Consider the following 14,647-nt stretch of genomic DNA (forward strand, 5'->3'; position numbering starts at 1 on the left):
TGTGCCCTCTGCCCTGCACACTCCCCCTCCTCCCTGTCACTGCCAAGCCAGCATTTGCTGCCTTGATGCCCTCAACCTCTATTCTCACCCTGGCCGTGTTCCTGCCCCACCCATCCCAAAACCAAATCACTCAGGACACTAGTTTCATCCTGACTACCTGGCCTATGACTTCTTTACTATCCATCCTTTCTACCTGATCCTAACACCTGCTGCTGCCAGTTACCCCTTCTTTTGAAAACATTCTATTCCCTTGACTTTCAGAAGCACCTTTCTTTTTGGGTTCTTTGTGCTTTTCAAAAACTGTCAGAAGAATGGATTAAGAAGATGTGGTACATATACATAATGGAACACTACTCAGCCATTAAAAAAGGACAAAATAATGCCGTTTGCAGCAATATGGGTGCACCTTTCATACTAAGTCAGAAAGAAAAAGACAAATACCATACAATATCACCTATATGTGGAATCTAAAATATGCCCAAAATGATCCTATCTACAAAATAGAGACGGATCATGTCCATGGAGAGTAGACTTGTGGTTGCCAGGGAGAGAGGGGAGGGAGTGGGACAGACAGGGAGTTTGGGGTTGGTGGATGCAAACTGTTACATTTGAAATGGATGGGCAATGGAATCCTACTGTATAGCACAGGGAACTGTGTATGACTGGGTCACTTTGCTGTACAATAGAAATTGAAGCATTGTAAATCAACTACACTTTAATAAAAAATAAAAAAATGAAGAATTTTAAAAACCTGTTTCCTTTCTGTCACCTTTACTGGTCCCTCTGCCCTTCACTCCATCTCCCTCTTTAAGTGTTGGTGTTTGCCCTGGGGGTTTTGCTCCACTCTCATCTCTACTCTCCCAAGATGTCATTATCCATTCCATGACTTTACATCCTGTTTCTGCAATTTGTATTTCCTTTTCCTCCTTCCCTTCCATCCCTTTTGCATAGGAAACTCTCACTCCTTCTTCAAAAGTAAGTTCAAAAGCCGTCTCCTCTAGAGTACCGTTGTTGGCACCACCTTCTGTCCCCAGAGACGGAGTTGGGTGACCCCTACCTTGTTCTTCCAAAATGTTGTCATGATCTGTCTTGTGTGTGGGACCCACACCTAGAGTGGGGGAGGTAGAGTGAGATAAGCCTCCTGCTCAATTGATTCTCCTCGGGAAGCAGAACCACTGGCCTAGAGCTCCTGAGAAGGGAGGCTCCATCTTGCATGTCTTTGTAGTCTCAGCCCACAGCAGAGACCCGTGGAATCCAGTAGATGGTCAACTACAGCTTGTTGAATGAATAAATCTACTATATTGTCTTAGGAAATTTAAAAGCCTTAAACAATGGGACCTTCAGCACTTCCCTCAAAATCAATTCCAAGAAACTCATGTTAATGATAATATTATTCAGATCCCCACCTGAACTTTATTTCTCTGCATGTATTCCAATTCTATGATATTACCCTCAGTTAAATAAACCCCAGCTTACTTCTAGGGGCATGGAGAACAAGCAGGAAAAAAATCAGTTCTATGCTCCTTGCCTACATAATGGCCACTAATCACTAGGAAAGCAAGGGAAGAAGGACCTAACAAGAGACAACTGAAAGCACTGGGTTTACCAAGAAACGGGTCAGAACCATAAGGAAGGTTCCAGAACAGAATCTTGCTCGTGGCAAATGAATAAGTCAAGATTGGTTTAGATAAAGAATAGATTTCCTATAAATTGACTATACATTAATAAAAAATTTTTAATAAATCTAAAAAAAAAAAAAGAATAGATTTCCTGGGACACACATGGGAGATCCATTTCTGAAGGCAACTGAGTTGAAGCACCGGGAGCACCCCCTTGGGTGCCCCAGGCCCTAGCAAAATACCTAGAACACAATAACATAAGAATCTAATAAAAAATGATACAAAAGAACTTATTCATAAAACAGAAAAAAAAACTCACAGATTTCAAAATCAAACTTAGGGTTAGCAAAGGGGAAACGGGGGGGATATAAATTGGTAGGATGGAATTAACATATATATACTACTATATATAAAACAGATAACTAACAAGGACCTACTTATAGCACAGGGAGATCTACTCAGTGTTCTATAATAACCTATATGGGAAAAAAGATGGATATGTGTATATGTACAACTGATTCACTTTGCTGTAAACCTGAAGCTAATACAACACCATAAATCAACTATATCCAATATATATATATTTTTTTAGGGCCACACCCACGGCACATGGAAGTTCCCAGGCTAGGGGTCAAATCAGAGCTGTAGCCGCTGGCATACACCAGAGCCACAGCAACACCAGATCCGAGCCACATCTGTGACCTACACCACAGCTCACGGCAACGCCAGATCCTTAACCCGCTGAGTGAGGCCAGAGATCGAACCCACAACCTCATGGTTCCTACTTGAATTCGTTTCATTGAGCTACAACAAAAACTCCCCCAATGTAATTTTTTTTTCTTTTCTTTCTCTTTTTCCCCAATATAATTTTAAAAAGGAATGATCAGCATATGGATGACAACAAATGAATAAATAATTGAATGCTGTAGCAGAGATCTCTAGTTATAACACATTTTTTATCGTCTCCTCTTTCTCAGTAATAAAATCCCTGATTTTTAGTTCAGCAAGTGCCTGCATAGAATAAAGACTACATTTCCAGCCTCCATTGCAGTCTGGTGTGCCATAGCCACTAAGTTTTGGCCAATGAGACTTAAACTGAAGTAGCAGTGAGACCCTTAAAGAGAGGGAATGTGCCTGCCTCCTCAGCTTTTCCCCTTCCTCCTGTCTGGAATGAGAAAGCCACAGCTGGAGTTCCAGCGGCCACAACCTGGAGACAAAAGGGGAGGAAGCTAAAGAGAATCCTGGGCATTTATGGAACTGCCACACCAGCCCTTATTGCTAACATCCAAATATTTTTAGCAAGATAATAAAAACATACGTATTTAAGATAAAGGTTTTTTTTGCTGTGTGCATCAAAGTATATTCTAACTAATAAAATACCAAACAAGGAGTTCCCATTGTGGCACAGTGGAAATGACTCCAACTGGGAACCCTGAGGTTGCGGGTTTGATCCCTGGCCTCACTCAGTGGGTTAAGGATCTGGTGTTGCTGTGAGGTGTGGTGTAGGTCACAGACAGACATGGCTCGGATCTGATGTTGCTGTGGCTGTGGCATAGACTGGCAGTTGTAGCTGTAGATCTGATTCAACCCCTAGCCTGGGAATCTCCATATGCCACGGGTGCAGCCCTAAAAAGCAAAAATAAATAAATAAATAAATAAAATGCCAAACAAGTGAATTTTAACAAAATGTGGGGCCATTTTTGATACATCATCTTAGCACGCTACTGTGTAAGGAGACGTTCATTGATAAACCTTTAGTGCTTTTTCTCAAGTGAGGTTAATTCCTCCTATCTTTATTGTGATTTTATTCTTTCCAATAAAATTATAATTACACAGTGAGTCTTCCTCCTCACATGATTTTGTGAAACAACTCTCTGTGCCCTTTCCAAGACGTCTCAATTTGGTATAAACAATTGAAAGCAAAGTTTACCCTTTACATTTAAAAGCTTTATCAAACCCCATAAAATTCATTCCTATTAGCCTCTAGTTATCATTCACTTAACCTTTTACAACAATTTTCCAACAATTTTCCAGATGCTATTAGTCTGCATTTTTTCTGAGTTGAGTTACAAGGATATTACAAATGATCTACTGTAGAATATTCTATTTTTAAAAGTCAGATGGCCACACCATACAATTTAAAAAGTCATTGACGTGCCCTAGTCGGAATCCCTGGGCCAAGTGGCACCAGTCACACAGGCCTTGTGTGTTCTAGTCCCTTGCATTCCTTCTGATATGATTTCATCAATAAATCAATAAACATAATGTCTGTTCTGATTTCATTGGAAAGTTCTTTTGAAAGGGTTCTGAAGAATCAATATACTGGTATCCCCATTTTCCAGCAGCAGCTCCAGAGCCAAATAACATATAAGTAGATGTTGAAAGAAAATGTAATAATATGAACAGTGCACATAAAACATTGCTTTAGCTTCAAGCACTTAGTAATAGTTTGTTAATCTAGGTTTATGGTCCATATGCTAATCCTATAATAGCGTTATTAAAACTTTACGCTAAGCATTTTGCACTGAAATAACAGTTTATAAAATGGTTATATTTTTCTCCATAAATTCCAAAGAAATGATTATACCTATTAATAAGAATCAGGGCTCTCTTCAAGAAACTAAGTAATTACTGTGCAGTATTATTTACACAAAGCCAGACAGAGTTATTACATTATCCACAGTTCATGAATCTTTATGAAACACTCCATTTGTTCTATATATTATCCATCACTCTCTCTACATGGAAAAAAGTGACATGAATGAGAATTAAAGTATGTTACAGCTGGTAAGATCCTTCTGGATTTTCCATTTCAAAGCCCTAGAGCTGGGAGAAACAGAAATCAGAGAGGTTCAGCAATAGCTAGGGTAAACACTTGATAAGTGTCACAGATAGAACTAGATAAAAATCCAGTCTCCAAATGCTTAGTTCAATGCTCTTTCCATGAGTGCATTCGGCTATTACTTACAATGCAATGGTTTTTTACGCAGTAGCTACTGAGTTACTGTAACACTTGCTAGAAGTATTTTGTTAATTTATAATATTTTGTTGCATATCATCCTAAAATTAGAGAAGTAATATTCTCTGACAGGTCTGGGCTTGCTTATAAAAGATAGGATTGGGAGTTCCCGTCGTGGCGCAGTGGTTAACGAATCCGACTAGGAACCATGAGGTTGCGGGTTCGGTCCCTGCCCTTGCTCAGTGGGTTGATGATCCGGCGTTGCAGTGAGCTGTGGTGTAGGTTGCAGATGCAGCTCGGATCCAACGTTGCTGTGCCTCTGGCGTAGGCTGGCAGCTACAGCTCCGATTCGACCCCTAGCCTGGGAACCTCCATATGCCGTGGGAGCGGACCAAGAAATGGCAAAAAGACAAAAAAAAAAAAAAAAAAAGATAGGATTGTACATTTCATAGACTGGACCCTATATATTTACTTCTGCTGTCCTGTATAAAGCTTGCAATATATTCCAAAGCCGCAAGAAGCCTGACCAATGGTACATTTTCTATGTGCTAATGCACAGACTAACTTGTGTATTACCAAATATGATTTAAAGTGATAGAAGTAATAACAGCTTTTACCTGACTCAGAGAAATTACATCTTCCATTTGCCTATGGAGAATATGTGTCTAGGGTTTCTCAACCTTGACAACTACTGATATTTAAGGCCAGAGAATCTTCATGTCAGGGGCTGTCCTGTGCAGTGTAGGATGTTAAGCGAGCATCACTGGCCTCTATTTACTAAATACTTATAGGACCATCCTTCCAAGTTGTGACAACCAAAAATGACTCCAGACACAGCCAAATGTCCCTGGAGAGTGAAATCCCCTCCCCCACTGAGAAGTACTGGTCAGTTGAACAAAGAATGTTTAGGAACAGCCTTGGGAAGAATGCTCAGCAACTTACCAATAGGGTCTGGGAAATGCCGGTCAGATAATAAATTGTATTCATCTTCTGAGGTTAACACCTTGGCACCAGCTGGAAGAATTCGACATTTAGGGGGAGCTCCTTTCTGATAGGCCTAGGAAAGGAAAGGCATAAATAATTGTACTTTTTCCTCATTTGGATTTTTGGAAAATATCTGGACTATTAGAAATAAACAGACCCAGACACATACATTCAGTGACAGAAATTCCCACACTATCATTGAGTAAGAGCCATTTATTCAAAAATGCTTTTTTCACCAGAAGCCTCTGTCCAATCAGAGTGAGAGGCAGGCCTTGCTGGAGCCCCCAAAGGAAAAGCTCTTACATGGTCCACTGGCTATATTCTGAGGCACTGATTGGGTCAGGGATGGTCACATGACCTCATCCTCTCCAATCAGGGTGAGCTTGAGGCCTCGCCCAGCTGACTGGAGACACCACCTCTGCACTGTGAGGAGGGGAAAGTGGTATAAGGATGGAACACCGCTGACTTCCTGTCACTGTGGAGGAGCCTGAGGACGCCTGACAATGGAGATCAGGGCCTGTTAAGGAAGCCAGGCCCTGAGTTCCCTCTGGCCCAGTGGTTAACGAATATGATTAGGAATCATGAGGTTGCGGGTTCGATCCCTGGCCTTGCTCAGTGGGTTAAGGATCTGGCATTGCTGTGAGCTGTGGTGTAGGTTGCAGACTGGCTCAGATCCCGCATTGCTGTGGCTCTGGCGTAGGCCAGCGGCTACAGCTCCGATTAGACCCCTAGCCTGGGAACCTTCATATGCCACAGGTGCAGCCCTAAAAAGACAAAAGACAAAAGCCAAAAAAAAAAAAAAAAAAAAAAAAAAGGAAGCCAGGCCCAATGAAGGCAAAGATTTGAGGTGGAAGAAAGAAATGAGTTCTGATACAATGAGAGCCATAGATCCAACCCTGCCTGAGGCTGGGCCTGAACTGTGGAGATTTCAGGTCAGAAGCCAGCCAAGATCAGCCCGTTTTTATCTTTAAAAAATTTACAGTATAGTTGATTTACAATGTTGCATTAGTTTCAAGTGTGCACCAAAGTGATTCAGTTTACATGTTCATATATATTGATATATGTATACATTGATATATATTCACTTTTAGATTTTTTTCCATTATAGGTATTATAAGATATTGGATATAGTTCCCTCTGTAATACAGTATGTAATTGCTGGTTAACTATTTTTAGATATAGTAGAGTATATCTGTTAATCTCAAACTCTTAATTTATCCCTCCTCCCATTTCCCCTTTGGTAACCATAAGTTTGTTTTCTTTGCCTGTGAATATATTTCTGTTTTGTAAATAAGTTCATTGGTATCATTTCTTTTTAGACTCCACATATCAGTGATATCATATTATATTTGTCTGTCTTTGTCTGATTTACTTCACTTAGTATAATGATCTCTAGTTGCACCGATGTTGCCTCAAATGGTATTATTTCATTCTTTTTTATGGATGAGTAATGTTCCATTGGATATATGTACTACATCTTCTTTATCCATTGCTCTGTCAGTGTACATTTAGGTTATTTCTGTGTCTTGGCTATTGTCAGTAGTGCTGCAGTGAACACTGGGGTGCATGTATCTTTTCAAATTATAGTTTTCTTTGAATATATGCCAAGGAGTGGGATTACTGGGTCATGTGGTAGTTTTATTTTTAGTTTTTTAAGGAACCTCCATGCTGTTCTCCATAGTGGCTGCACCAATTTACATTTGCAGCAACAGTGTAGGAGGGTTTTTTTTTTCTCTACACCTTCTCCAACATTTATTATTTGCAGACTTTTTGATGATGGCCATTTTAATTGGTGTGAGGTGGTACTTCATTGTGGTTTTGATTTGCATTTCTCTAATAATTAGTGATGTTGAGCATCTTTTCATATGTCTATTGGCCATCTATATATCCTCTTTGGGGAAACGTCTATTTAGGTCTTCTGACCATTTTTTGATTGAGTTCTTTGGGTCATATATATATTGACCAAATATATATATATATAGGTCAAATATTATATATTTTTGAGCTGTATGTGCTATTTGTATATTTTGGAAATGAATCCCTTGTTGGTTACAAAATTTGCAAGTATTTTTCTTATTCTATAGGCTGTTTTTTGTTTTGATTATGGTTTCCTTTGCTGTGCAAAAGCCTTTAAGTTTGATTAGGTCCTATTTGTTTATTTTTGCTTTTATTTCCTTTACTCTAGGAGATGAATCCAAAAAAATATTTCTATGAGTTATGTCAGTGATTTCCTGCCTATGTTTTCCTCCGGGAATTTTACGGTATTCAGTCTTACATTTAGGTCCTTAATCTATTTTGAGTTTATTTTTGTATGTGGCATTAGAGAATGTTCTAGATTCATTCTTTTACATGTAGTTGTCCAGTTTTCCCAATGCCACTTATTGAAGAGACTGTCTTTTCTGCATTGTACATTCTTGCCTCTTTTATTGAAGATTAATTGACTGCGGGTACATGGGTTTATTTTGGGCCCTCTATTCTGTTCCATTGATCCATATCTCTGTTTTTGTGCCAGTATCATGCTGTTTTGATAATGCAGTGCCTTTTGTTCTGCTGAGGTCATGTGACCAGCTCTAGACCCATCACTTCATTCAGGGTAGGACTTTACCTGACCTGACATTGGTCACAGCCCCACACGGAGCCAAGGGTGCTGAAAAAATTGTTCTGCATAATTTCTAGTTGCCAGCCGTACTTTAGTACTTTTATGTGATGGTCGCAACATGTAAATCAGAGTCCCTAACCTCAGGGAGATTCCCTGTAGATATGTTTCTCAGAGAAGAGGAACATATCTTAGTAACTTCTAGAAATTCTGCACCACACCTACAACTTCAGATGCTAGCACCTGCATCATTCTAATAATAGACATTTACTGTACAAAATGTTTGGAGCCTGATGAGTAATGAGACTGTGGGACATGTAACTGCAATTATGGTTGCCATGGATTTTTACCAAAAACATAAAAATGTTGCCATGATAAAATACGCCACCACTTTGCCCTCAGACATGAGACTGTTTTGCAGTAAAATTATCTGGGATGGAAGTGTATTATCATGATATCAAAACAAATTCCAGCCAGTAGATAAAAAGCTCTGCTGTTTGGGAAGTGTAAAAGAGCTGCCGAGCATTGTTAAAGCAGTGAAACAGTGGGTTTAAAAGATATACTCACATGGACATACAGATAAGATAAAGTTTAATTATGCGTATCTTGTGGGAGGGCTTAAGTCAAGGCACACTTGCTAAAAGCAAGGCTAAAAGCACATTGAGAGTTGAGACCATGAAACTTGGGACCCCAAATCTGGAGTGTTCTCTTGGGAATAACTAAAATAACATTGATCGGGGCTGCAAAATCAGAGTAACAATAATACATTCTGCATCAATAAGATAGTGACTGAAGAAATGCAAACAAAAACTCTTGTATACTTAAAAAGGTTGTTTTCATTCTTGTAAGAACCACTAATCAGGAGTTCCCGTCGTGGCTCAGTGGTTAACAAATCCGACTAGGAACCATGAGGTTGCGGATTTGATCCCTGGCCTTGCTCAGTGGGTTAAGGATCCGGCATTGCTGGGAGCTGTGGTGTAGGTTGCAGACGAGGCTCAGATCCTGCGTTGCTGTGACTCTGGTGTAGGCTGGCAGCTAACAGCTCCGATTAGACCCCTAGCCTGGAGACCTCCATATGTCGTGGGAGAAGCCCTAGAAATAGCAAAAAGACAAAAACAAACAAAAAACCCCAGTAATCAATGGCTCAAGCACCTTAGGACCCAGAAAAGAACAGAGAAGAATCCTACGTGGTATGATTTTGAGAAAGCCTGGGAACAGTCTGATTCAGACTGGCCTCAAATCTCAGTTGGTTATTTGTGAAAATAGGCTGTAATCTAGGTTTTTATAAACATTATGTTATTCAGTCCTCAAAACGGCATTGTGAATTAGACATTATCTCCATCATATAAATGAGAAAAATGAAGTTCAAAGTTAAATAACTTGTCAATGACCCAGTGGTGAGTAGGTGGACAAGTCCAGGATTCATACTTAGGTCTGTCCAGTCCCAGTGCAAGCGTACAGGAGGTAGGGAGTAATTACCAAATGACGGTGCTTCATTTTTTCCTGGTACTTAATGTATAACTCTAGGTATAATTAAAAATAACACTCTTGTATAAGTTTAAAAAATAGGCTATTATTAAAACTTTGAGGAATTACAGCATACTGCATGGGCATTTTTTTTCCAAGTTAAAGAAAAAATTGATTACCAAACTTACTGAGCATGGAGTTCCCGTCGTGGCGCAGTGGTTAACGAATCCGACTAGGAACCATGAGGTTGCGGGTTCGGTCCCTGCCCTTGCTCAGTGGGTTAACGATCTGGTGTTGCTGTGAGCTGTGGTGTAGGTTGCAGATGCGGCTCAGATCCTGCGTTGCTGTGGCTCTGGCATAGGCTGGTGGCTACAGCTCCGATTGGACCCCTAGCCTGGGAACCTCCATATGCCGCGGGAGCAGCCCAAGAAATGCCAAAAAAAAAGACCAGACTTACTGAGCATATCTTAACAATTGGAATAAGTTCGCTTGAAAATGATGAGCAAATCAAAGAAAGCAGTATAGTCCATAAATTGCAAGTTGAAGGAGCAAACTTTAAAATAATGAAAATAGAAAAAAAAAAAAAAAACAACCCTGAAATTTGGTCGAAAATGAAACCTCAGTCAGTGCCCAAAGTGGTGAAAACCTTAACAGATCCAAGAGTGAGTTCTATGATTGCTTCTTCTGCATTACTTGGTTGTCATAACAACACCTGCTCTATATCCGGCTCTGCCAGCACTTGGCCATGTGCTAAGGATTTCAATGCGTTCGTGTGTTTAATCCTTACAACACCATCGTGATGAAGGTACTGCTCACCTTTATATGAATGAGGAGACTGAGATTCAAGGAGATTTTTAATTTACTCAAGGACACGTATCTAGTTCCTGGTAAAGGTGTAATTCAAAGCACGTAATATTAACCATTAGGCGATACTGGCTGTTCTCAAGTTCCCCTGAGGGGACAGTGTAATGGGTCACACAAAATATGAAGTGATTCTTTATTATTATCATTAGGATTTGTACTGTATTGATCATTGGCTTCAGAGAGCAAATCACAGGTTTAATAAAATCCTAAAATAGATAAAGCAAAGAAAATATGAGCTTAACGAATGTTGAAAAGAAGGGACCCAAGAAAGGACTTGAGTATTGTCTGATGGTAGGTGTAAAAAGTTTGTATTATGTTTCATTTCTCTTTTCTATCAGAAATGAGACGGAAACACATTGTCAGCTTGAAGCCTCTTCCTGATGGTTTAGCATCAGAGGTAATTTATACAGGGTGTTCTGTAGAGGATGTTCTGACTATATTTTTTCTTTCTTTCTTTCCTTCCTTCCTTCCTTCTCTCTCTCTTGCTCTCTCTCTCTCTCCCTCTCTTTCTTTCTTTCCTTTTTGCTTTTAAGGGCTGCACCCATGGCATATGGAAGTTCCCAGGCCAGAGGTCTAATTGGAGCTACAGCTGCCAGCCTACATCACAGCCACAGCAACTGCAAGATCCTAGCCACGTCTGCCACCTACACCACAGCTCACGGCAATACCAGATCCTTAACCCACTGAGCAAGGCCAGGGATCGAACCCGCAATCTCATGGTTCCTAGTCATATTTGTTTCCCCTGCACCACAACGAGAACTCCTTCTGACTGTTTTTGAACTTAGAATCAAGAGAGCAGAGTTTTACATCTGTTACAACCATTAAACCATAAAGAGTTAACTGTCCGTTTCAAAGGGAGCCTGAGAATCTATGTAGACTGAATATGTGTACAGTATGAATCAGAAGGAATCAATGAGGTCATTCAGCCACACACATGAGTTTAATGCAGGCCTGACCTCAACTTCACTTTTCCAAATTCTCTGCCCAGTGTTCTTTCGGTATCACGTTACCTCCCTCAATGGGGAAAGAAATGGGAATCAATAAAAATTGAACTCCTCTTAGGTGCTAGGAACTTTTCATATGTTATGTCATTTTCTCCATGTTCGACAGATAAGGAAAATAATGCAGTAACCAGGAAAAAAGCTAATGAAAAAATTCCTAAGTAGAATAAAGTATGTAAAATGTTCTGAATATTGAGGAAGCCATGCAGATCCAATGAAAATCTTAATAATTCTTCAGCTTCATAGGAGGCTTAAGAGTGGGAAAACATGGAGATACAGAACAGAGAGGGAGACCTATCAGGGTGGTGACCAGACTGACCTCAAGGCCAGTGATCACAGGAAAGGCTCCTGCACTGGTCATTCAGTAGAACCTCCTATCTTCACACGCACTTGCAATTACTTGCTCAAAGTCTACCTTGCCCACTAGACTGCAAGCATCTGTCTGGTCTACAGCTATATGCCTAGAACCTTCTTTCTATCACCCAGAATAAATATCTGTTGACTGAAATGAATACCTCAGTGAGTGTGTGTTTATTGAATCAGTCAGTCTCAAAGGAGAGGGCATGCCAGTCAACCCAGCCAACATTTAAGAATATTACGAGAACCAGTGGCAACAAGGAAATACCTTACCTCTTTGTTCTCATAGCTTTCCACAGCAAAATCATTTTTAACCACGACATATCTCTCCTTCCATTTCTTTATGTCCTCAGCAAACTGCGATAGTTCTGCTTCATACAAAATAGTTCCAGGCTCCAGTGGTGGCTTAAAGAAGAGGAATACAATTAACTACCATGACAAAAGATGGCATATCATGCCACAACTAAATCTATTCTGGGTACTTCAAGGGTTATTTTCAGAAACTATCTTGGGCTGAGTTCCTAGGGACATGGTTGCTTCCCCCACCTCTCTCTACACCACCCTTTGCTACTTTTCCTGGCCAAACGCAAATATTTGCTACAAGAACAGAAGCATATGGTAGAAGCAATGATAGTAGCAAGATTCTGCCTTGCGTACATGTGGCACTTAATAAATCCTTGGTAAACTCCGTGGAAGAGAGGGAGTGAGGCAGTTAACTCTAAGTTGTGGACATCTGGAGTTCCCATCGTGGCTCAGTGGTTAACGAGCCCGACTAGTATCCATGAGGACACAGGTTTGATCCATGGCCTTGCTCAGGGGGTTAAGGATCTGGCGTTGCCATGAGCTGTGGTGTAGGTTGCAGATGTGGCTCGGATCCCACATTGCTGTGGCTGTGGTGTAGGCCAGTGGCTACATCTCTGACTGGACCTCTAGCCTGGGAACCTCCATATGCTGCAAGTGCGACCCTAAAAAAGCACAAAAAACAACAACAACAACAAAAAAAAAACCAGTTGTGGACATCTGTCCCAACACCCTGGATGTGCCTCGGGGTTAATCCCTAAAGAATAGGCCATTCTCCTATTTGTCAGTCTTCAGGGGCAGCCTGAAGAGTCAGTGCTCAGTGGTTTTCCCAGAGGCACAACTCTGGGCACCCAGTCTATAAACACTTAGCCTCCCTCTGTGCCCTTCATGTTTGCTCTCTGGTTAAAGAACAAGCAGACACGTCAGCAATCGTTCATTCTGGCTCTTCTATTTAAAAGTTCGAGGATTCCTCATTAATAACCCTCGTGACATATATGCAGTAAGGAAGTCTCTGTTAGGTTTGTAGTTAGGTCTTCCACTGGGCTAACCATGTAAGGGATAATTCCCTCCGGCCTCGGGTATTATTTCAAAATAAAGGATCAGGCCTCCTGTCTTTCATATGTCATTTAATTTATATTTGTTATCCAAAAACCATAGTACCTTTAACACAATATTGTAAACCAACTAGACTTCAATTTTAAAAATAAATCGTGGTACCTTTAGTAACTAACTCATCCCTCCACTTTCAAACAAAATTTACATGGACCATATGAGAAGATAGGTATGCGAATCTTTTTAAGAATCTACTAAAGGATGAAATAAATACCCTTACAAATTCCAGGGCTTAATATTAAGGCAGATAATGAGGCACTCTCCTATCTGGACTCATTAACATGTAAAAGAGGATTTCACTCTTCTCTTTAAATAAGACTGAAACCATGTGTAAGTTGAACTTTATAGGTCTTACAAACAGCATTTCTTTTTTTTTTAGTAATGATTTTTTTATTTTTTCCATTATAGCTGGTTTACAGTGTTCTGTCAATTTTCTACTGTACAGCAAGGTGACCCAATTACACATACATGTATACATTTTTTTGCTCACATTATCATGCTCCACCACAAGTGACTAGATATAGTTCCCAGTGCTATACAGCAGGATCTCATTGCTTATACATTCCAAAGGCAATAGTTTGCATCTACTAACTCCCAATTCCCAGTCCATCCCACTTCCCCGCCCCCTTGGCAACCAAAAGTGTGTTCTCCAAGTCCATGGCTTTCTTTTCTGTGGAAAGGTTCATTTGTGCCATGTATTAGATTCCAGATATATGTGATATCATATGCTATTTGTCTCTCTCTTTCTGACTTAGTTCACTCAGTATGAGAATTTGTACAACCTCTATGGAAAACAGTATGGAGGTACCTTAGAAAACTATACATATATAAAGCATTTCTTAAACCTGAGCCACTTAAATCAATTGATACCCTTGTTAAAACTGTGGCCTCATCCTGGATTTGTTACCTCAGAATCTCTGGGGCTGTGGACCAGAATGTGCATGTTTATCAAACTCCCTAAATTTTGTCAATCATTGTTTTATGGGAGTAGCAATTAGTCATCCGTACTAAATCTATAGGTCAATTTAACCTCTTGACAGTATTTGACCCATTTATCACCCCCGTCTTCTGGAAACCTCTTCTTATTTGCCTTCTAACACATTTCGTTTTCCTGATTTTTCTCCTAATCCACAGGCTATTTTTCCCTCAGTCTATCTTGCTGGATCTTTCTCCTTTTTCTGATCTCCAAAAGTTGGAAGAGCCAGGGTTAGTCATGGAAACTCTCCTTTTCTCCTTTCCAGTATGTCCCATGACTTTAATGCCAGTTTTGAGCCAAGAAATCCCAAATTTCTATTCTCTAGCCTCAACTTCTCCACTGAGCTCCAAATCAGAGCACTCAACTACATTTTCAGTATTTCCATGGGTGCATGCCAAATAAGTATTCTTT

The 14,647-nt window shown here is 40.2% G+C and overlaps 1 protein-coding gene across 1 annotated transcript in view; it reads right to left on the reverse strand.

The window, feature by feature from the left end:
- Positions 1-14,647, reverse strand: part of FAM129A (protein Niban-like) — a 165,087-nt gene that overhangs the window by 82,765 nt on the left and 67,675 nt on the right. The window contains exons 3-4 of the mRNA NM_001243219.1: positions 12,121-12,252; positions 5,521-5,635 (exon numbers count right to left, since the gene is read on the reverse strand). Of these exons, the coding sequence (NP_001230148.1) occupies positions 5,521-5,635; positions 12,121-12,252 (247 nt within the window). The remainder of the gene's footprint in view (positions 1-5,520; positions 5,636-12,120; positions 12,253-14,647) is intronic.

This window comes from Sus scrofa, chromosome 9 (assembly GCF_000003025.6).
Source record: "Sus scrofa isolate TJ Tabasco breed Duroc chromosome 9, Sscrofa11.1, whole genome shotgun sequence".
In the NCBI taxonomy this organism is placed as follows: Eukaryota; Metazoa; Chordata; class Mammalia; order Artiodactyla; family Suidae; genus Sus; species Sus scrofa.